The sequence below is a fragment of the Mirounga leonina genome, unplaced genomic scaffold (assembly GCF_011800145.1).
Source record: "Mirounga leonina isolate KUSES-001 unplaced genomic scaffold, KU_Mleo_1.0 Mir_165, whole genome shotgun sequence".
NCBI lineage: Eukaryota > Metazoa > Chordata > Mammalia > Carnivora > Phocidae > Mirounga > Mirounga leonina.
This window is the reverse complement of record NW_023270415.1, coordinates 18,460,372-18,482,350: the sequence shown is the minus strand read 5'-3', so window position 1 is coordinate 18,482,350 and position 21,979 is coordinate 18,460,372. Positions and strand designations below refer to the sequence as shown.

General features: G+C 39.8%; 1 protein-coding gene across 1 annotated transcript in view; it reads right to left on the bottom strand.

The window, feature by feature from the left end:
* CSPP1 (centrosome and spindle pole associated protein 1) overlaps positions 1–21,979 on the bottom strand; it is a 160,680-nt gene that overhangs the window by 8,375 nt on the left and 130,326 nt on the right. The window contains exons 26-29 of the mRNA XM_035011283.1: positions 20,214–20,354; positions 18,356–18,402; positions 7,807–7,870; positions 1,564–1,673 (exon numbers count right to left, since the gene is read on the bottom strand). Of these exons, the coding sequence (XP_034867174.1) occupies positions 1,564–1,673; positions 7,807–7,870; positions 18,356–18,402; positions 20,214–20,354 (362 nt within the window). The remainder of the gene's footprint in view (positions 1–1,563; positions 1,674–7,806; positions 7,871–18,355; positions 18,403–20,213; positions 20,355–21,979) is intronic.

Below are 21,979 nucleotides of genomic sequence, written 5' to 3'. Positions count from 1 at the left end.
GTTGGTTGTGATCTCTCCTCTTTCATTCATGATTTTATTTATTTGGGTCCTTTTTTTTTTTTTTTAAAGATTTTATTTATTTGAGAGATAGAGAGCACAAATAGGCAGAGAGGCAGACAAAGGGAGAGGGAGAAACAGGCTTTCCCGCAGAGCAGGGAGCCCGATGCGGGGCTTGATCCCAGGACCCCGGGATCATGACCTAAGCTGAAGGCAGACGCTTAACGACTGAGCCACTCAGGCGCCCCAAACTTCATTTTTTTTTTAAGATTTTATTTATTTATTTGACAGAGAGAGAGACACAGCGAGAGAGGGAACATAAGCAGGGAGAGTGTGAGAGGGAGAAGCAGGCCTCCCGCCAAGCAGGGAGCCCGATGCGGGGCTCGATCCCAGGACCCTGGGATCATGACCTGAGCCGAAGGTAGCCGCTTAACCAGCTAAGCCACCCAGGCGCCCCCCTTTTTTCTTTTTGATAAATCTGGCCAGGTGTTTATCGTCTTATTCTTTTTTAAAGAACCAGCTCCTGGTTTCATTGATCTGTCCTACTGTTCTTTTGGTTTCTATTTCTTTGATTTCTGCTCTAATCTTCATTAGTTCTCTTCTCCTGCTGGGTTCAGGCTTTATTTGCTGTTCTTTCTCCAGCTCCTTTAGGTATAAGGTTAGGTTGTGTATTTGAGACCTTTCCTGTTTCTTGAGAAAGATTTGTGTTGCTGTATAATTCCCTCTTAGGACTTCCTTGGCTGCATCCCAAAGATTTTGACCAGTTGTGTTTTCATTTTCATTTGTTTCCATGAATTCTTAAAATTCAAGATTTCCTGGTTGATCCATTCATTCTTTAGTAGGATGCTCTTTAGCCTCCATGTATTTGAGTTCTTTCCAAATTTCCTCTTGTGATTGAGTTCTAGTTTCAAAGCATTGTGGCCCGAAAATATGCAGGGAATGATCCCAGTCTTTTGGTACTGGTGGAGACCTGATTTGAGACCCAGTATGTGATCTATTCTGGAGAATGTTCCATGTGGACTCCAGAAGAATGTGTATTCTGTTGCTTTAGGATGGAATGCTCTGAATATATCTCTGAAGTCCATGTGGTCCAGTGTGTCATTCAAAGCCTTTGTTTCCTTGTTGATCTTCTGCTTAGATGATCTGTCCATTTTAGTGCCTGGGTTGTTAAAGGCCCCTACTATTATTGTATTATTATCGATGTGTTTCTTTGATTTAGTTATTAATTGGCTTATATATTTGGCTGCTCCCATGTTAGGGGTATAAATATTTACAGCTGTTAGATCTTGTTGGACAGACCCTTTAATTATGATATAGTGTCCTTTCTCATCTCCTATTACAGTCTTTGGTTTAAAATCTAATTTGTCTGATATAAGAATTGCCACCCCCCTGTCTTCTGATGTCCATTAGCGTGATAAATGGTTTTCCACCCCCCTCACTTTCAATCTGGAGGTGTCTTTGGTTCTAAAATGAGTCTCTTGTGGACCATACCAATTTAGCATGGGTCAGTATCCAGACCTCTCTTAAACTGAGACGGGAAAAAAGAAAAAGATATTTCATACATACAAAGTCCAATCCTTTCTGTTTGTTCTTCCTGCGCTGTCTTGCAGAGGACAGCTGGGACTGTAGAGGGAGGATATCATCTTCAATGGCAGGATATGTCTCACCGTAAGCACCTAAGAAGACCACACAAAGGAGAAGTCTTAAATAACAAACATTTCAAATCTTTTTACTCCAAGCTAAACCAAGACTCTATTTAATAGCTTTAGATATTATTTACACGTAATAAAACTCAACTACTACAAATGTACACAGTTCAGTAACTTTTATAAAACTGTGCAGTCATCATTACAATCTAGTTTTAGAACAGGTCTATCACCTCAAAAAGTTCCCTTGTGCTCACAGGCAATCACTCACAACTCCCACCTCCCTGGCCCCAAATAAACACTGATCTGCTTTCAAGCTCAGGAGATTTACCTTTCCTGAGATTACATATAAATGGAATATACAATGTAATATTTTGTGTCTTCCACTTAGCATAATGTGTTCGAGGTTCTTTTATGTTGTACCATGTATCAATTGATTCTTATTGCTGTATAGTGCTCCATCATATGGATATATCACATTTTATCTGTGTATTCACCAGGTGATGGACATGTGAACTGTTTCTAGTTGGCAATTATTAATTCTGCTATGAACATTCGTGTATATGTCTTTGTGGCCACATGTTTTCATTTCTTTGGGGTATATTCCTAAGAGTAAAATTGTTGGATATTCTGTGTAACTCTACGTTTAGCATTTTGAGCAATTGCCAAACCATTTTCAGAAGTGGTTTTACATTTTAAGAAGGTTCTAGTTTCCCATATCTTTACCAACACTTGGTATTGTCAGTCTTTTTGATCACAGCCTCTCTAGTGATCATGGAGGTAAGGATGTTTCCAACTCTTTATTTTAAAAAATTAAAACCTAAAGGAAAGTTATAATAAATACCTAAAATCACCATTTCTTATTTTGCCACATATACTTTATTTCTATATGGGGGGGTGGTGTTGCTTGTTTTTGCGGAACCAGCAAGTTGCATGACACTTCATCCCCACATACTTAAGCATGTACTATCTAAGAACAAGGACTATCTCCTACATTATACCTACAATTTCATTATCACATTCAGGAAATTTAACACTGACACAACACTATCATTTACCCTATAAGTGATATTCAAATTTCTGATATATATATATATTTTTAAGATTTTATTTATTTGACAGAGAGAGCGAGACAGGGAACACAAGCAGGGGGGGTGGGAGAAGGAGAAGCAGGCTTCCCGCGGAGCAGGGAACCCAATGCGGGGCTCGATCCCAGGACCCTGTGATCATGACCCGAGCCGAAGGCAGACTTTTAACGACTGAGCCACCCAGGCACCCCGAAATTTCTGATATTTAAAATGTACAGTTGTTTTTTTTTAAGGCAGCAATACTACATTTTACTGAATGAGGTGTGGTTTTCTAAAACTCCAAAAATAAAGTTTCCTGATTTCTGTATATACCCTACCACTAATGCACTTGCTTTAAAAAAAAAAAAAAGTAATAGACTGTTTACAAGAGTTTTTAAGTTCAGGAAAACGGAGTGGAAAATAGGGAATTCCTATATACCCCCTGTTCACACACTCATAGCCTACCTCACTATCAACAACCAGAGTGGTATGTTCATTAAAACCAATAAACCCACACTGACACATTATCACCCAACATCCATAGTTTAGGCTTCACTCTTGGTGGTGTAGATTCCATGGGTTTTGACATGTATCCACTATGACAGGATCCACAGAATAGCTTCACTGCCCTAAAACTCCTCTGTGCACCCCTACCCATTCTTCCCTCTGCTGTAACCCCTGGCAACTGCTGATCTCTCTGCTGCCTCCATAGTTTTGCCTTTCCCTGATGGTCATATAGTTGAATCATATAGTATGTAGCCTGTTCAGATTGGCTTCTTTCACACACATGCATTCAAGGATCCTCTGTATCTTTCCATGGTTTCGTAGCTCATTTCTTTTTTTTTATGTTAATCACCATACATTACATCATTAGTTTTTGATGTAGTGTTCCATGATTCATTGTTTGCGTATAACACCCAGTGCTCCATGCAGAACGTGCCCTCTTCAATACCCATCACCAGGCTAACCCATCCTCCCACCACCCTCCCCTCTAGAACCCTCAGTTTGTTTTCCATAGTCCATAGTCTCTCATGGTTCGTCTCCCCCTCCGATTCCCACCCCCCTTCATTCTTCCCCTCCTGCTATCTTTTTTTTTTTTTTTTTAATATAATGTATTATGTGTTTCAGAGGTACAGGTCTGTGATTCCTTTTCAGCACTGAATAATATCGCACTGTCTGGTTATCACAGTATGTTCATCCATTCACCTTCTGAAAGACATCCTGACTGCTTCCAGGTCTTGGCAATTACCTAAAACTGCTATAAATATCTGTGTGTGGGTTTTTGTATGGACATTAAGTTTCAACTCCTTTGGGTACATATCAAGTAGTGTAATTGCAGGATTGTAAGATAAGAGTATCTTTGGTTTCTTAAGAAACATCCAAACTGTCTCCCAAAGTGGCTGTACCATTTTACATTCCCACCAGCACTGAGTGAGAGTTCCTGTGGGTTTTGGCCATTCTATCTAACAGTGGTATCTCGTTGTTAACTTACATTTCCCTAAAGACATATTTTCATATGCTTATTTGCCATCTGTAGGTCTTAGTGAAATGTGTTTGGATCTTTTGCCCATCTTTTAATTGAATTCTTACTGTTGAGTTTTAAGAGTTCTTTGTATATTTTGGCTAACAGTCCTTTATCAGATGGGTCTTTAGCCAAGTATTTTCTCCTAGTCTCTAACTTGTCTTCTCATTCTCTTGCCATTGTCTTTCACAGAGCATTAGTTTTTAAATAAGTCTAGTTTATCCAATCTCTCTCTCATGGATTACACCTCTGGTATTGTATCTAAAATGTCATCACCATCCCCAAGTTCTTCTAGGTCTTCTCCTCTGTTATATTCTAGGAGTTGTAAAATTTTGCATTTTACAATTTGGGTCTATGGTCCACTTTGAGTTGATTTTGGTGAAGGGTCTAAGGTCTGTGTCTAGATTCCTTTTTTTTTTTTTTTTTTTTTTTTCATGTAGATATCCAGTTGTTTTAGCACCATTTGTTGAAAAGACCATCTTTTGTCCATTGCATTGCTTTTGCTCTTTTGTCAAAAATCAATGGACTATACTTGTTTGGCTCTATTTCTAGACTCTATTCTGTTCAATTGATCTATTTGTATATTCTTTTGCCAATACCACACCACTTGATTACTGTTAACTTTATAGTAAGCCACGTAGTGTCAGTCTTCATCTTTGTCCTCTTTCCATATTGTGCTATTCTGGATCTTTCGCCTCTACATATAAATTTTAGAATCAGTTTAACTGGGATTGCACTGAATTTATAGATCAGGTTGAGAAGAACTGGTATCTTAAACCATATTGCATTTCCCAATCCATGAACATGAAATGTCTGTTTTATTTCATAAGAGTTTTGCAGTTTTTTTTCATAATAAAATCAATACAAGATCTGTATGTATTTCTTTTTTAGGGGGGTGCTAATGTAAGTGATATTGTGTTTTAACTTTCTAAGTCCACTTGTTCATTGCTGGTACATATAGGAAAGCAACTGACTTCTGTGTTTTAACCTGGTATCCTGCAACTGTGCTGTAACTATTTATTATTAGTACCAGGGTTTCTTTTATTTATCAGATTTCCTACAATCATGTCATCTGTGCAAAAGACAGTATTATTGCTCCCTTCCCAATCTGTATACCTCCTTTTCTTGACTTAGCACATCAGCTAGGACTTCCATAATGATGTTGAGGAGTGGTGAGAAGAGACATCTTTGCCTTGTTCCTGGTCTTACAGGAAAGTTTCTATCTCCTCATCATTAAATATGATGTTGGCTGTAGGGTTTCTGTAGATAGTTGAGGATGCTCCCTTATAACCCTAGTTTGCTGAGTTATCATGAATGGGTATTGGATTCTGTTCAGTGCCTTTCTGCATCTACTGATAATGATCATGTGATTTGTCTTCTTTTGCCTGTTGATACGATGATTACATTTTGATTAATTATATTAATTGAATGTAAACCAGTTTTGCATACCTGATATAAATCCCACTTGGTTGTGGTGTTTCTCTTCACACATTATTGGATTCAATCTGCTAATATTTTGCTGAGAATTTTTGCATCTATATTCATGAGAGGTATTGGTATGTAGTTTTCTTGTGCTCTTCTTTGTCTGGTTTTGGTATTAGGGTAATGCTGGACACATAGAATGTGTCCCTCTGCTTCCATTTTCTGGAAGATGTTTTAGAGAATTCATAGAATTTTTCCCTAAATGTTTGGTAGAATCCACCAGTGAAGCTATCTGGACCTGGTGCTTTCTGTTTTGGAAACTTATTGTTGATTGAGTTTCTTTCTTATTGTTTATAGTCAATTTGTGTTTTTTCCAGCTTAATTTATTACAGACACAGAACATTGTGTAAGTTTAAGGTGTACAATGTGATGATCTGATACTACGTATACAGCTGACCCTTGCATCATGCAGGGGTCCTGCACATTCGAAAATGCACGTATACTTTTGGACTCCTCAGAAACTTTACTGTAGACCAGAAGCCTTACTGATAACACAAACAGTCGATTAACACATACTTTATATGTTCCATATATATTCTATATATATTCTTACAATAAAGGAATCAAGAGAAAATGTTACTGAGAAAATACATTTACTGTACTGTATTTACTAGAAAAAAATCCACGTTTAAGTGGATCCACACAGTTCAGACCCATGTTGTTCAATTGACCCATGTGGGTCAATTACATATTGCAAAATGTTTTTGACAATAAGGCTAGTTAACACATCCTTCACCTCCTTCACAGAATTACCATTTTGTTGTTGTTCTTGTTGTTATGGGTGAGGACATGAAAACTCTCTCTCATAGCAACTTTTGTGTATACATTGCAGTACTGTTAACTATAGTCAACATGCTATATATTTAGATCCTCAGAACTTTCTCATCTAGGTTATCACACACACAAAAGCCTTACCCACATTCATTAGAACAGTGGTAACAGTCATGACTATGGGATATTTGTGTGATATCAAAAAGACAAATTGCTGTATCTTTGGTGTAGTATAATGAAATAGTCTAAGACACCATCTTCGGTGCCCCAAACTGTCTTAACTGTTAGCAGGAACAGGTCACATTTCCCTGATGCTTCCATAGACTACCTCCCCATCCCTATTTCCTCCTGGTTTCTCCATCTCTAGTCACTCTCCATAATATGACATCCTGGAAAAGAAAAACTCATTAAAAAGTATAGGGCGCCTGGGTGGCTCAGTTGGTTAAGTGACTGCCTTTGGCTCAGGTCATGATCCTGGAGTTCCAGGATTGAGTCCCGAGTCAGGCTCCCTGCTCAGCAGGGAGTCTGTTTCCCTCTGACCCTCCCACCTCTCATGTGCTCTCTCTCTCTCATTCTCTCTCTCAAATAAATAAAATCTTTAAAAAAAAAAAAAGTATAGGCTAGTTTGGAATTTTCATCTCATGAAATACAACTAATATGTAGGAGATATAATTCCCTGATGGCCCTAAGACAGCAGAAATGCTTATGATCAGAGTACATAATTATGTGTATATTACAATACATAAGAAGATACATAGAGGTACCGTGAGATACATTTTTTCTTAAGACTAAAAATATTCTTATGATCTTTTAAAATGGAAAGATTCACATGCAGTTTTAAGAAATCAAAGAGGTCCTTTGCACACCTTGCCCAGGTCCCCCCAGCAGTAATGTTTTGCAAAAGAAGAGCAACAGTCTCACACCAAGGATACTGATATGATGATCTTGATCCACTCATCTCTTAAGCAGTATCCCATGGTATGGATGTACTACAGTTTAACTCTTCACCTGTTGAAGGATATCTGGGCTGATTCCAGTGTTTGGCTATTAGAAGTAAAGCTGTTATGAAAATTCATGTACAGGTTTTTGTGTGAACCATTCCTATGATTTCAAAAGCTCATTTTATTTATAAAGTTTTCAAAATCAGAGTAAGTCATATTTGATGATTATTAAGTTAGTAAAATAGGATACTTCCTTTTTACCACCTTGCAAAACAAAGAGTGAAGTACTAATTTTGTTAAGTATGGAGAAAAATACTTAAAAGAAATATAAATAATGCTTAATATTTAAATAACTAGGTTGGTAAGATAAATATACTCACCAATAAAAGCACTATCAGATTCCAATAATGAAGTTTTCAAGAAATCATCAGAGTCCTCTCTGGGCTAAAAGGAACATCATATATTAGTGATTTTTATTAGTCCTGTATGGAAAAACAACAAATTTGTACCAAGAGGCACAAGTCTCCACACTGTCCCCAAAATTAGCAAAAATGGATGGGGACAGGTAAGACTGGCTGCTTGCCCCCTACACCACAATCCAATGCCCAAAAAATATAGGAAAGACCCGTTTTATTAGGGGTCACAATACTGCTGATGAAAATAGAGTATGAAGCAATGAACCCAATTAAATATTAAAAGTCTTTAAACTGGGGTGCCTGGGTGGCTCAGTCAGTTAAGTGTCTGCCTTCGGCTCAGGTCATGATCCCAGGGTTCTAGGATCGAGTCCTGCACCGGGCTCCTTGCTCAGCAGGAAGCCTGCTTCTCCCTCTGCCTGCAGCTTCCCCTGCTTGTGCTCTCTTTCTGACAAAATCTTAAAAATAAATAAATAAAAAATAAAAGTCTTTAAACCATTGCCAAGATTCATTCATTCTTTCAATAAATCCGTACAGTGCACTTACTATTATTTCCTCCATGCCAGGAACAAAGATGAGTAAGAGTTTCTGCTGTGGAGTGGATCACAGTCCCATGGGGGACAGAGAGGGGCATGCACTCAATGACAGCCCTATGTGACAGCAGCTGTCACAAAGGTATAGCACAGATACAGAGGGAACATAAGAGTAGGGGAAAAAATAACACTAGGATTGCGCTTATAATGAGCTCTCAAATAAGAGGTTAACAGATTTACATTTAGAGAATAATGTCACCTTATATTCTGGAAGGACCCTAAAGTCACCTACCACCACTTCCCCACCAAATTTCTAGGATGTGCTAGAGCACTCCACTGAAGAGCTATCCATTAATTTCTAAATACATTCCACTAATACACAGCATTATTAGAAAGTTCTCTTTCACTGAATTCTTCCATATATTGCATTTAACTTTCCTTTTTAACACCTATTGATTCTACTTTTGTTTTCTACCATGAACAGCATCTAATATTTACCAAATGGACTGAACCAGGTGTTCCTAGCACTGCATACCGCCCAACCTCTCTTCCTCATCAGAGTCCTTCACATAACTAAAAAGTGATCCAAGGGGCGCCTGGGTGGCTCAGTCGTTAGGCGTCCGCCTTTGGCTCAGGTCATGATCCCAGGGTCCTGGGATCGAGCCCTGCATCGGGCTCCCTGCTCTGCGGGAAGCCTGCTTCTCCCTCTCCCACTCCCCCTGCTAGTGTTCCCTCTCTCGCTATCTCTCTCTTGTCAAATAAATAAATAAAATCTTTCAAAAAAGATAAATAAAATAAAATAAAAAGTGATCCAAGTCCATGTAAGCTCTATCTTCTCCATGACAATCTGCCCTACTTTCATCTGTATTTTCTATATAGTCCAGTTTCTAGGAAGATGAGGAGCCCAAAATTTATTAGCTTTTTGGTAAAAGCCATGATAAGCTGTTGGCTTATGCTGAGTTTCTACTCAGGAAAATATGGTTTTACTAATCCAGGATTTTAACCAAAATCCCCACTGTTAAATTTCAGTACCTTTTCACTGAGAAATGTGGCTGCCACATACAGAGAAACCTACCGACCTGCACAGACTTCAGGAATAGGTATGGCATGGGGACAAGGAGGAGCTCTCATGACTAGCTTGATTTCAAGTCTGGGCTTTGCAGCTTATGGACTGCGTGATCATGGGCCCGCAGTTTCCTCTTATGTCAAATAGGGAAAGCACACCTTGTTGTGTACTTGAGAGAAATAAACATCAAGTACCTGGCACAGACTGGTCACTCTGTAAATGGTAGCTATTAGCAACATCATTATCACTTCAACTGAAGCACCAAAAGCTACCAACTGGTAACCCTGGGCTACTAAAACAGCCAAGCTGAGCCTTACCTTTATAATCTGAAAATGTGATAAATACTGTTTGTGTTTATGAAAATTAAATTTATTTCCAACCTCAATCTTTTACCCTTAACTCTCTTATCTGTCTGCTACTCGCCAGTTCCAAATGGTTGTTTAACAAGCATCTCAAAACTTACCATGTTTTAAACTAAATTCCTAATCTTACCCACCCCCAAATGTGTTTCTCCAGCTTCGCCGCCACTATAAACAGCAACTCCCAACCAAAACCGTGAAGTTCACCTTTGACTCCTCATACCCCACAGCCAATATGTCAAAATACTATCAGGTCTCCTTTCAAAATAAATCCAGCCACTTCCGACCACTTCCACTGTTCCCGCCTGGGGCTAAATCACGTTATGTCTTAACCAGATTATAGCAGTAGCCCTGTCACTACTCTGCTCCAAAACTTCAGAAGCATCTCAACACATTCACAGTGTAAAAGGCAAAACCCTGTGATGGGCTCAGAGGCTCCATAGTCCAGCCCATCACCTCTCTACCCCATCTGCTCCCAACCCCCTGCTCCTGGCTCTCCAGACTCTCCAGTCTGCTCACTGCTCCCTGTGTGCACCAAGCCTACTCCTGCCCAGGGCTGCCATCTAGAAGCTTCTTCCTCCAGATGTGTCCCCCGGTAATTCAAATGGCCACCTCCCTGATGCCCTTACTTAAATGTTACCTACTCGGTGAGGCCTTCCATGCCCATTATATTGCATCTTGTAAACCCTGTCACCCCAGGACACCCAGGACCCCTTCTCCAGGCCATTTTCTCCAGAGCCCCATGATTTAACATACTGTATGTTTCATTTTATTGTCTCTCCCTCTTACCAGAAACTAAGCCCTCAGAGGGCAGGGATTTTTGTCCCTTTTGCTCACTCCAGGACCCCCAGCACCTAGGATTGTATCTGGTCCACAGTCAGTATTCAGTACATATCTGCAGCATGAAAGTGGCTCATGCCTTCCCTTTATTCAGTCTTTGCACATACGTCACCTCCTCAGGAGAAGAATGATGTCCTTACCTTGCTGACTTTGTTAACAGTCCTCACCACTACTTATATTATAAACTCCTACTTCCACTGCTGCTAATGATGTTGAAAGCAAACACACGGCACTCATGGACCAGGCCCTGTGCTAATATATCATCTCAATCTCCGCAACAACCTGAGCTATTTTTTATTTAATAAACATTTATATAAAAATTACGTGCTAGGCCTATCCCTGAATGCCTTGCAAATAATAATTCTTTTTTTTTCTTTTATTATGTAACGTTAATCACCACACATTATATCATCAGTTTTTGATGTAGTGTTCCATGATTGTTTGTGTATAACACCCAGTGCTCCATGCAGAACGTGCCCCCTTTAATACCCATCACCAGGCTAACCCATCCTCCCACCACCCTCCCCTCTAGAACCCTCAGTTTGTATCTCAGAGTCCATAGTCTCTCATGGTTCGTCTCCCCCTCCAAATTCCCCTCCTTCATTTTTCCCTTCCTGCTATCTTCTTCATTTTTTTTAAACGTATAATGTATTATGTGTTTCAGAGGTACAGGTCTGTGATTCAACAGTCTTACACAATTCACAGCACTCACCATAGCACATACCCTCCCCAATGTCTATCACCCAGCCATCCCATCCCTCCCACCCCCCACCACTCCAGCAACCCTCAGTTTGTTTCCTGAGATTAAGAATTCCTCATATCAGTGAGCTCATATGATACATGTCTTTCTCTGATTGACTTATTTCGCTCAGCATAATACCCTCAAGTTCCATCCACATCGTTGCAAATGGCAAGAGCTCATTCCTTTTGACGGCTGCATAATATTCCATTGTGTATATATACCACTTCTTCTTTATCCATTCATCTGTCGATGGACATCTGGGCTCATTCCATAGTTTGGCTATTGTGGACATTGCTGCTGTAAGCATCACAGTGCACATACCCCTTCGTATCCCTACATTTGTATCTTTGGGTTAAATACCCAGTAGTGCAATTGCTGGGTCATAGGCTAGCTCTATTTTCAACTTTTTGAGGAACCTCCATACTGTTTTCCAGAGTGGCTGCACTGCTTGCATTCCCACCAACAGTGTAGAAGGGTTCCCCTTTCTCCACATCCTCTCCAACATCTGTCATTTCCCGACTTGTTCATTTTAGCCATTCTGACTGGTGTGAGTGCTATCTCATTGAGGTCTTGATTTGGATTTTCCTGATGCCGAGCGATGTTGAGCACTTCTTCAGTTGTCTGTTGGCCATCTGGATGTCTTCTTTGGAAAAATGTCTCTTCATGTCTTCTGCCCATTTCTTGATTGAATCATTTGTTCTTTGGGTATTGAGTTTCATAAGTTCTTTATAGATTTTGGATACTAGCCCTTTATCTGATATGTCATTTGCAAATATCTTCTCCCATTATGACAGTTATGTTTTGGTTTTGTTGACCGTGTCCTTTGCTGTGCAAAAGCTTTTTATCTTGATGAAATCCCAATAGTTCATTTTTGCCCTTGCTTCCCTTGCCTTTGGCGATGTTTCTAGGAAGAACCTGCTGCAGCTGAGGTCGAAGAGGTTGCTGCCTGTGTTCTCCTCTAGGATTTTCATGGACTCCTGTCTCACATTTAGGTCTTTCAACCATTTTCAGTCTATTTTTGTGTGTGCTATAAAGAAATGGTCCAGTTTCAGTCTTCTGCATGTGGCTGTCCAATTTTCCCAACACCATTTGTTGAAGAGACTTTTTCCCATTGGACATTCTTTCTTGCTTTGTCAAAGATTAGTTGACCATAGAGTTGAGGGTCCATTTCTGGGCTCTCTATTCTGTTCCATTGATATATGTGCCTGGTTTTGTGCCAGTACCATACTGTCTTGATGATGACAGCTTTGTAATAGAGCTTGAAGTCCGGAATTGTGATGCCACCAGCTTTGGTTTTCTTTTTCAACATTCCTCTGCCTATTCGGGGTCTTTCCTGGTTCCATACAAATTTTAGGATTATTTTTTCCATTTCTTTGAAAAAAGGTGATGGTATTTTGATAGGGATTGCATTAAATGTGTAGATTGCTCTAGGTAGCATTGACATCTTCACAGTATTTGTTCTTCCAATCCATGAGCATGGAACGTTTTTCCATATCTTTGTGTCTTCCTCAATTTCTTTCGTAAGTATTTTATAGTTTTCTGAGAACAGATTCTTTGCTCTTTGGTTGTATTTATTCCTAGGTATCTTATGGTTTTGGGAGCAACTGTAATGGGACTGACTCCTTAATTTCTCTTTCTTCTGTCTTGTTGTTGGTGTATAGGAATGCCACTGATTTCTGTGCATTGACTTTATATCCTGCTGCTTTGCTGAATTCCTGTATGTGTTCTAGCAGTTTTGAGGTGAAGTCTTTTGGGTTTTCCACACAAAGTATCATATCATCTGCAAAGAGTGAGAGTTTGACTTCTTCTTTGCCGATTCAGATGCCTTTTATTTCTTTTTGTTGTCTGATTGCTGTGGCTAGGACTTCTAATACTATGTTGAACAGCAGTGGTGATAGTGGACATCCCTGACGTGTTCCTGACGTTAGGGGGAAAGCTCTCAGTTTTTCCCCATTGAGAATGATATTCGCTGTGGGGTTCTCATAGATGGCTTTTATGATATTGAGGTATGTACTCTCCATCCCTACACTCTGAAGAGTTTTAATCAAGAAAGGATGCTGTACTTTGTCAAATGCTTTTTCTGCATCTATTGAGAGGATCATATGGTTCTTGTTCTTTCTTTTATTAATGTATTATATCACATTGATTGATTTGTGGATGTTGAACCAACCTTGCAGCCCAGGGATAAATTCCACTTGGTCATAGTGAATAATCCTTTTAATGTACTGTTGGATCCTATTGGCTAGTATTTTGGTGAGAATTTTTGCATCCAGGTCCATCAAGGATATTGGTCTGTAATTCTTTCTGATAGGGTCTTTGTCTGGTTTTGAAATCAAGGTAATGGTGGCCTCATAAAACGAGTTTGGAAGTTTTCCTTCCATTTCTATTTTTTGGAACAGTTGCAGAAGAATAGGTATTAATTCTTCTTTAAATGTTTGGTAGAATTCTCCTGGGAAGCCATCTGGCCCTGGGCTTTTGTTTGCTGGGAGATTTTTGATTACTGCTTCAATTTCCTTAGTGGTTATAGGTCTGTTCAGGTTTTCTATTTCTTCCTGGTTCAGTTTTGGTAGTTGGTACATCTCTAGGAATGCATCCATTTCTTCCAGATTATCTAATCTACTGGCATATAGTTGCTCATAATATGTTCTTATAATTGTTTGTATTTCTTTGGTGTTGGTTGTGATCTTTCTTCTTTCATTCATGAGTTTATTTATTTGGGTCCTTTCTCTTTTCTTTTGGATAAGTCTGGCCAGGGGTTTATCAATCTTCTTAATTCTTTCAAAGAACCAGCTCCTAGTTTCGTTGATCTGTTCTGTTCTTTTGGTTTCTATTTCATTGATTTCTGCTCTGATCTTTATTACTTCTCTTCTCCTGCTGGGTTTCGGCTTTATTTACTGTTCTTTCTCAGGCTCCTTTAGGTGTAGGGTTAGGTTGTGTATTGGAGACCTTTCTTGTTTCTTGAGAAAGGTTTGTATTGCTATATACTTTCCTCTTAGGACTGCCTTTGCTGCATCCCAAAGATTTTGAACAGTTGTGTATTTATTTTCATTTGTTTCCATGAATTTCTTTAATTCTTCTTTATTTTCCTGGTTGACCCATTCATTCTTTAGTAGGATGCTCTTTAGCCTCCATGTATTTGAGTTATTTCCGACTTTCCTCTTGCAGTTGAGTTCTAGTTTCAAAGATTGTGATCCAAAAATATGCAGGGAATGGTCCCAATCTTTTGGTACCAGTTGAGACCTGATTTGTGACCCAGGATGTGATCTATTCTGGAAAATGTTCCATGGGCATTAGAGAAGAATGTGTATTCTGCTGCTTTGGGATGGAATGTTCTGAATATATCTGTGAAGTCCATTTGGTCCAGTGTACCATTTAAAGTCTTTATTTCCTTGTGGAACTTTTGCTTAGATGATCTGTCCACTTCAATGAGGCGTGTGTTAAAGTCCCCTACTATTACTGTATTGTTGTCGATGTGTTTGCTTTTGTTATTAATTGGCTTATATAATTGGCTGCTCCCATATTAGGGGGATAGATATTTACAATTGTTAGATCTTCTTGTTGGTTAGACTCTTTAAGTATGATATAGTGTCCTTCCTCATCTCTTACTATAATCTGGTTTAAAAATCTAATTTGTCTGATATAAGGATTGCCACCCCATCTTTCTTTTGGTGTCCATTAGCATGGTAAATGATTTTCCACCCCCTCACTTTCAGTCTGGGGTGTCTTTGGGTCTCAAATGAGTCTTTTGCAGATAGCATATCGATGGGTCTTGTTTCTTTATCCAATCTGATAGCCTGTGTCTTTTGATTTGGGCAGTTAGCCCATTTACATTCAGGGTAACTATTGGAAGATATGAATTTAATACCATTGTATTGCCTGTAAGGTGACTGTTACTGTAGATATTCTCTGTTCCTTTCTGGTCTATGTTACTTTTAGGCTCTCTCTTTGCTTAGAGGACCCCTTTCAATATTTCTTGTAGGGCTGGTTTGGTGTTCGCAAATTCCTTAGTTTTTGTTTGTCCTGGAAGCTTTTTCTCTCTCCTTCTATTTTCAATGACAGCCTAGCTGGATATAGCATTCTTGGCTGCATATTTTTCTCGTTTAGTGCTCTGAATATATCATGCCAGTCCTTTCTGGCCTGCCAGGTCTCTGTGGATATGTCTGTTGCCAATCTAATGTTTCTACAATTGAAGGTTACAGATCTCTTGTCCTGAGCTACTTTCAGGATTTTCTCTTTGTCTCTGAGACTCCTAAGTTTTACTATTAGATGTTGGGGTGTTGACCTATTTTTATTGATTTTGAGGGGGGGGGTTCTCTGTGTCTCCTGGATTTTGATGCCTGTTTCCTTCCCCAAATTAGGGAAGTTCTCTGCTATAATTGTTCCAATATACCTTCTGCCCCTCTCTCTCTTTCTTCTTCTTCTGGGATCCCAATTATTCTAATATTGTTTCGTCTTATGGTATCACTTGTCTCTTGAATTCTGCCCTTGTGATCCAGTAGTTGTTTATCTCTCTTTTTCTCAGCATCTTTATTTTCCATCATTTGGTCTTCTATATTACTAATGGTCTCTTGTGCCTCATTCATCCTAGCAGTTAGAGCCTCCATATTTGAATGCACCTCATTAATAGCCTTTTTGATTTCGACTTGCTTAGTTTTTAGTTCTTTTATTTCTCCAGAAAGGGTTTCTCTAATATCTTCCATGTTTTCAAGCCCAACTAGTATCTTTAAAATCGTCATTCTGAACTCTAGTTCCGACATCTTACTAATGTCTGTACTGATTAGGTCCCTGGCAGTTGGTACTGCCTCTTGTTCTTTTTTTTGAGGTGATTTTTTTCCATCTTGTCATTTTGTCCAGAGGAGAACAGATGAATGAGAGAACAAAATGCTAACAGGGTAAAAACGACCCCAGAAAAATATACACTAAACAAAACAGAAGAGACCTGAAACCGGGGGACAAGAAAAGGAAAGAAAGAAAAAAGAAAAAGAAAAAGATAAAAAAAAAAAAAAAGAATATGATCAGATATGATCAGGCTGGTGCATAGATCAGTGCCACACACCAGATTCTGGGCGTAATTTGGTCTGTTAGAAGAAAGTGCCTCCCAAAATTTTAAAGAAAGAAAAACTTCTATATGTACAAAAATAAGTAAATATGATGAAGGGATAGAATATGACTGTAAAGATGAAAATTATAAAAGATTTTATAAAAGGAATTGAGAAGATAAGTTGGTTGAAAAAAGAAAGAAGAGGAATTACAAAAAAATAAAAAAGAAAGGAAGGAAAAGAATGTGATCAGGCAGGAGACTAGAACAAAGCCATACACTAGAGATTTGGGGTATATTTTGGTCTGTTAGAAGAAACTGTATCCCAAAATTTTAAAGAGAGAACAACTTATATATATACACCAAAAATAAGGTTAACTCCTATGAAGGGATAGACTATGACTCTAAAAATGAAAAATAAAGATTTTTTAAAAAGGGATTGATAAGATGTTGTTTGAAAAAGGGAAAAAGAAAAATTCAAAAAAAAAAAAAAAATTAAAAAGATTAACTTTGAAAGACTTAAGAATCAGGGGGGAAAAATCCATGAATTCTATGTGCAGTATTCCCCTAGCTCTGGAGTTCTGCCGTTCTCATTGATCAGTAAACTTGGTCTTGGCTGGCTGTTCTTGCCGATCTTCCGGGGGAGGGGTCTGTTGCTGTGGTTCCCAAATGTCTTTGCCCCAGGCGGAATTGCCCCACCCTTGCTGGCTCTGGGCTAAGTAATCTGCTCGGGTTTGCTCTGGGGAGCTTTTGTTCCCTGCAAGCTTTCCATCCAGCTTTGGAGGACAAGAGTGAAAATGGCGACCTCCCAATCTCCGCCCCGGAGGAGCCGAGAACTCGGGGCCCCACTCCTCAGTGAGCCCCCAGAGAAAAGCAGTCAATCACTCCTGTCTCCCCAGTCTCCGGCCGCCCTCTGTGCTCACCCGGCCTGTGACCGAGGGTCTCTACCTCTGTCACATGACCCTGTTTGGAGTCTCCAAACCCAGCAGATCCCTGTGGTGCGCTCCCGCGCCGCTCTTCCCAGGGGAGGAAGTGGAGTCTCCCCGGATCTGCCGTTTGTTGGGTCCCTGCTGGAGGAGCAGTGGCCCGACTGTGCCGCGGATCACGGTTTATGGCAACCCCAAGCTGACAGCCCACGCCTGAGCTCCGTCTCTGCAGCCGGCTTCCCTGCTCCAATACGTGGGAGCTCTGCTGCACTCAGGCATCCCTGGTCTTTCCGTGACCCCAAGGGTCCTCACATCGCACTGTCCCAGGGAGGGTTCCACCCCACACTTAGCACTGGAGCCACATCCCTCAGTGGAGCAGACTTCTGAAAGTTCCCATTTTGTGCTCTGCTGCTCTATCACTTGCCAATAGCGGCTGACGGAGACCCCCTCCCCCGCCGTCTATCTTCCCGAATATCGCCTCGGATTCACTTCTCTTCCATAAAGTGGTCGCTTTTCTGTTCAGAGAGTTGCTGCTATTCTTTTCTTCAATCTCCTGTTGAGTTCGTAGGTGTTCAGAGTGGCTTGATGACTATCTACTGAATTCCTGGGACCAGATGAAATTTAGGTCTCCTACTCCTCCTTCATCTTGCTTCTCCTCTCACAAATAATAATTCTTATAGCCACCCTCAGAGATAAGTAATATTATCCCATTTTACAGATAAGGGAGCTAAGGCACAGAAAAGATTAAATACCCTGCCTTAAGTCACATAGCTAAAACAGACCAACCTGAACAGCCTAGCTCTAAAGTCTTGTAACACACTACACTTCGTATAACAATATGCTTTCTCTCTACATATTCTACTAATATATCTCTACCTACCCACTACATGGATGAGACAAGATTTAAATTCTTTCTTAGTTCAATATTCAAAATTGGATTACTCACTTACCATATGCCTAAAATTTTTTATCCCCCAAAAATTATCTTGAAAAATTGTAACTGGTTTCTTACCATTCTGCGGTCCCGTACTTTAGCACTTGGGATGGCATCCAAGTCAACTGTAGTTAATGGAGGGAAAAAAAAAAAAAAGAAAACATTTTAAAAATAAAAACTTTTAGAATATCAAAAAAAAAAAAACCTTTTAGAATATCTTTTGTGAATAGCTCTCTACAGAAATTCTTTTTCAACTACCACATTTTAGAATGTTAAGATATTACTTATTAATAAATATAACTAACTCAGCACCCATTCTAATTGACTAGAAAAACTAAAAGTCATTATGAGCTTAAAACTGATGTCTGCAGAAAAAGAAAAGCAGGATTCTTCACCAGTTTCACTCATATTTCCACAACCCAATTTCCAGTGGCTGAGTGGAGTTAAACACGGCCCCTCACATGGAATTAGTTCAGCTCCAGGCACCTGGTTCCACAGAGATTCTGGAACAGGCGTCCCAAAGGCCCCTTGTGGATTTGACCAGCGTTCCTCTGTGTTCCTCTAAATAGTGCATTTTGTCTTTTAGAGACTGCCTTTGGGAATGAACAGGCTACCAATGAATGACAGCCTGTATTCCTTCTCAGACTATTTTATACCATGTTTGTGACTTTTATAGTTAAGCCATTTGCTTATTAATTCAGTCATCATCATGTTTACTGGAAGTTCGCCGGTGGCTGCTATGGCAGATGAATACCCTCAGTGCCAAAATGCACCTGCATCCCTCCACCTGGGGACTACTTTTGGGTTAATCAGCCTAATATGCCAAGACTACACCAGATCAGATCATCAGCTGGGTCTCCTCGGGAAAAATTCCACCAAAATGCTTGTAAAGGTTGAAGAATGTCCTAGCTTTTCTTCTCTGATGACATGCCTACTATTTATCATAGAATCTGGGTTACTCTGCTGTCAGAGGGTGATCTATGAGACTACTGTGAAAAGTCCTGTACAAGATGGAGGAAAGACTTTCCCTGTATCAATCTTTATCAAAGTCCTGACCTGGGCCTAAAATGGTGCACCACTTACTCCTGTGATAATGTCTCCTGGTCAAAAAACATTCCTCAGATCCTGCAGGCCTGAGAATGAGAATGTCTTCTCATTCTTATTACTGGATTGTTGTGTTTTTAGGACTCATTTTCCATGGCCACCCTCAGTGGCCTGCAGGCTGGCAAAGCTGGGGAAATATGTGAAGTCCTGCAGGACACTGGGCCAACAGGGCCCACAGATGCTCTGCTCTGTGAGGCAGCTACCCCCACTCTGCCATCAGGTGCTCCCCCACCCCCAGTTCCATACTCCCAAGGGAACCTAGATTCTCCTTTGCAGCATTCAGCACACTTATGCTTATTTAGCATCTCCTCCAACAAAGTATAAGCTCCTTGACAGGAGGAGCATATTTCATTCATCATCACATCCCCCGGATATGGGTCAGTACTTGTGCTCACCGTAGGCACTCAGCATCTGTTGACTGGCTGATTATACGGACACACATTCATAGCCCAGTCTTGCTGAACAGATTTGATGCCATATCAAAACCTGTCAGACACACATGGCAAAGAAATGCCCCATAGGGCACTGGTGTGTTTGCCCAGCACTCCTTCCCCTGGCTCCTACTTCCTGCTGCAGATGGCACCTGGCCTAGCCGAGGTCCTCAATCCTCCCTGGACTCCTCTCACACATAACATACCTCAGCCACACCAATCAGAGCCCTCTTGGGACCTGCCCTTTTCTGGGACTATCTGCCAAAAGGGCCATGTGAGCATGGAGCTGCCAGTGGTGGGAAGCTGCCTGGGACTGAAATCAATACCAGAGAGAAAAGAAGCCAACAACAACAACAAACAACCCACTGATACTATTTGAGATAGGAATGACTATTTCTTACCTTCAGCACCTTCCAGCATCTTCATTCTATTCAGTTTCTTCTGCTGCTCTCTTAGCAGGGCTTGCTGCTGAATCTCTAAGGTGTGGTGATCTCTTGGAGGATCCGGGTATACAAATTTCAGATCAACTCGTGTTTCTGAATCTAGTACAAAAAATATATAGCTAAGTTCAATCTTGTTTCCAAAGGAGATTTTATAAAACTTCACTATAAGTAACAGATGAGTAACCTAATTTCAAAATCAAGGGAACAATTAAAATAATAAAATATCACCAAAGTCAAAAGATATTAAAATTGTCATAAAACTCAAGAACACGAAATTAATATTCTTTAAGTAAATGCCCTTTCACAAACTTATCAACATTAAAAGGAACCCCCCTGCCCTGCCCCAGAACAAGCAGTAGCTTATTAGGCATTCTCCATCTGTACCTCCCCACTCCCCAAGATGCCCCCCAGAGCACACAGCTGGGCAACTAGGTACAGGTGATAGCCAAGCAGTTAGTGACAGGGCTACAGCTCAGGGAGCCATCAGACACTGTAATCACAGCAGTCCCTAAAATATACTGAAAAAATGAAACATAATGTTATTGGCCAATTAATATTTTAACCCTTGCCAATATCATACAAAAAGCAAGATAAAGGCAGACTGGCTGGAATTTTAGGAGAGATGTCATTAGTGGAGGAAATGACAATCTAAGAATTCATCTATTCCACAAGTTCAAGAATATCAAGTGATCAGAATGAAAATGTTAAAACTTCATTTTTAAATCTTGAGAACAAAAATATAGTTCATACATCTAAAAAGCCTTGAAACTATTATTCCCGTTGATCTTCTAATTATACTACTGGAATATAATCTAAAGGAATGATCATAAATATGTAAAAGGCTTTATGATCAGAAATTGCCACAATTACCAAAATAATTTAAAAGTATAATATAATAAAAACATGGGAGCCAGGTTGAGTAAGAACTAGAAAATGGTTAAGAGCAAAGTTAACAGAAGACACTCTGGACACATGAACTTGGATTGGATGGACCCTGACTTGGCCACTTCCAGACTCAGTTTCCTCTCTGTAAAAACTTTAAGAAACCTCAAAAACCGAGTCATATAATGAACGAGGATTCAATGTGGAAATCATACAGGGAAATGAATGCTCAATTTTATGGTGTAAACCTTTTTTGTTCTCACGATCTCTTTATACTCTTTGAGGACCCCAAGGAGCTTTTATCTATGTCTCTCTTTCTCACACACACAGGCCTTATTAGAAATTAAAATTAAGAAATTTTTAAAACATGAGAATACACAAATATATTATTAGCATCAGAGCAATGAAGTTATCACATTTGTAACCTCCAGAAAAACTGTACACACATGCGAGAATAAACATGAAAAAGACAAATAATGTCTTAGTTTATAATGAAAACAGTTCTGACTGCACAAGTCCCCTGACCAAACTCTGAGACCCACTGGCTTAATACAACGCCTCCCATATACAATGGAATATTACTCAGCCATCAGAAAGGATGAATACCCACCATTTGCATCAGCATGGATGGAACTGGAGGGGATTATGCTAAGTGAAATAAGTAGAGAAAGACAATCATATGGTTTCACTCATATGTGGAACATAAAGAATAGCACAGAGCACCATAGGGGAAGGGAGAGAAAAATGAATGGGAAGAAACCAGAGAGGGAGACAAACCATGAGAGATTCTGGACTCGGGGAAACAAACTGAGGGTTACAGAAGGAGGGGGATGGGGTAACCG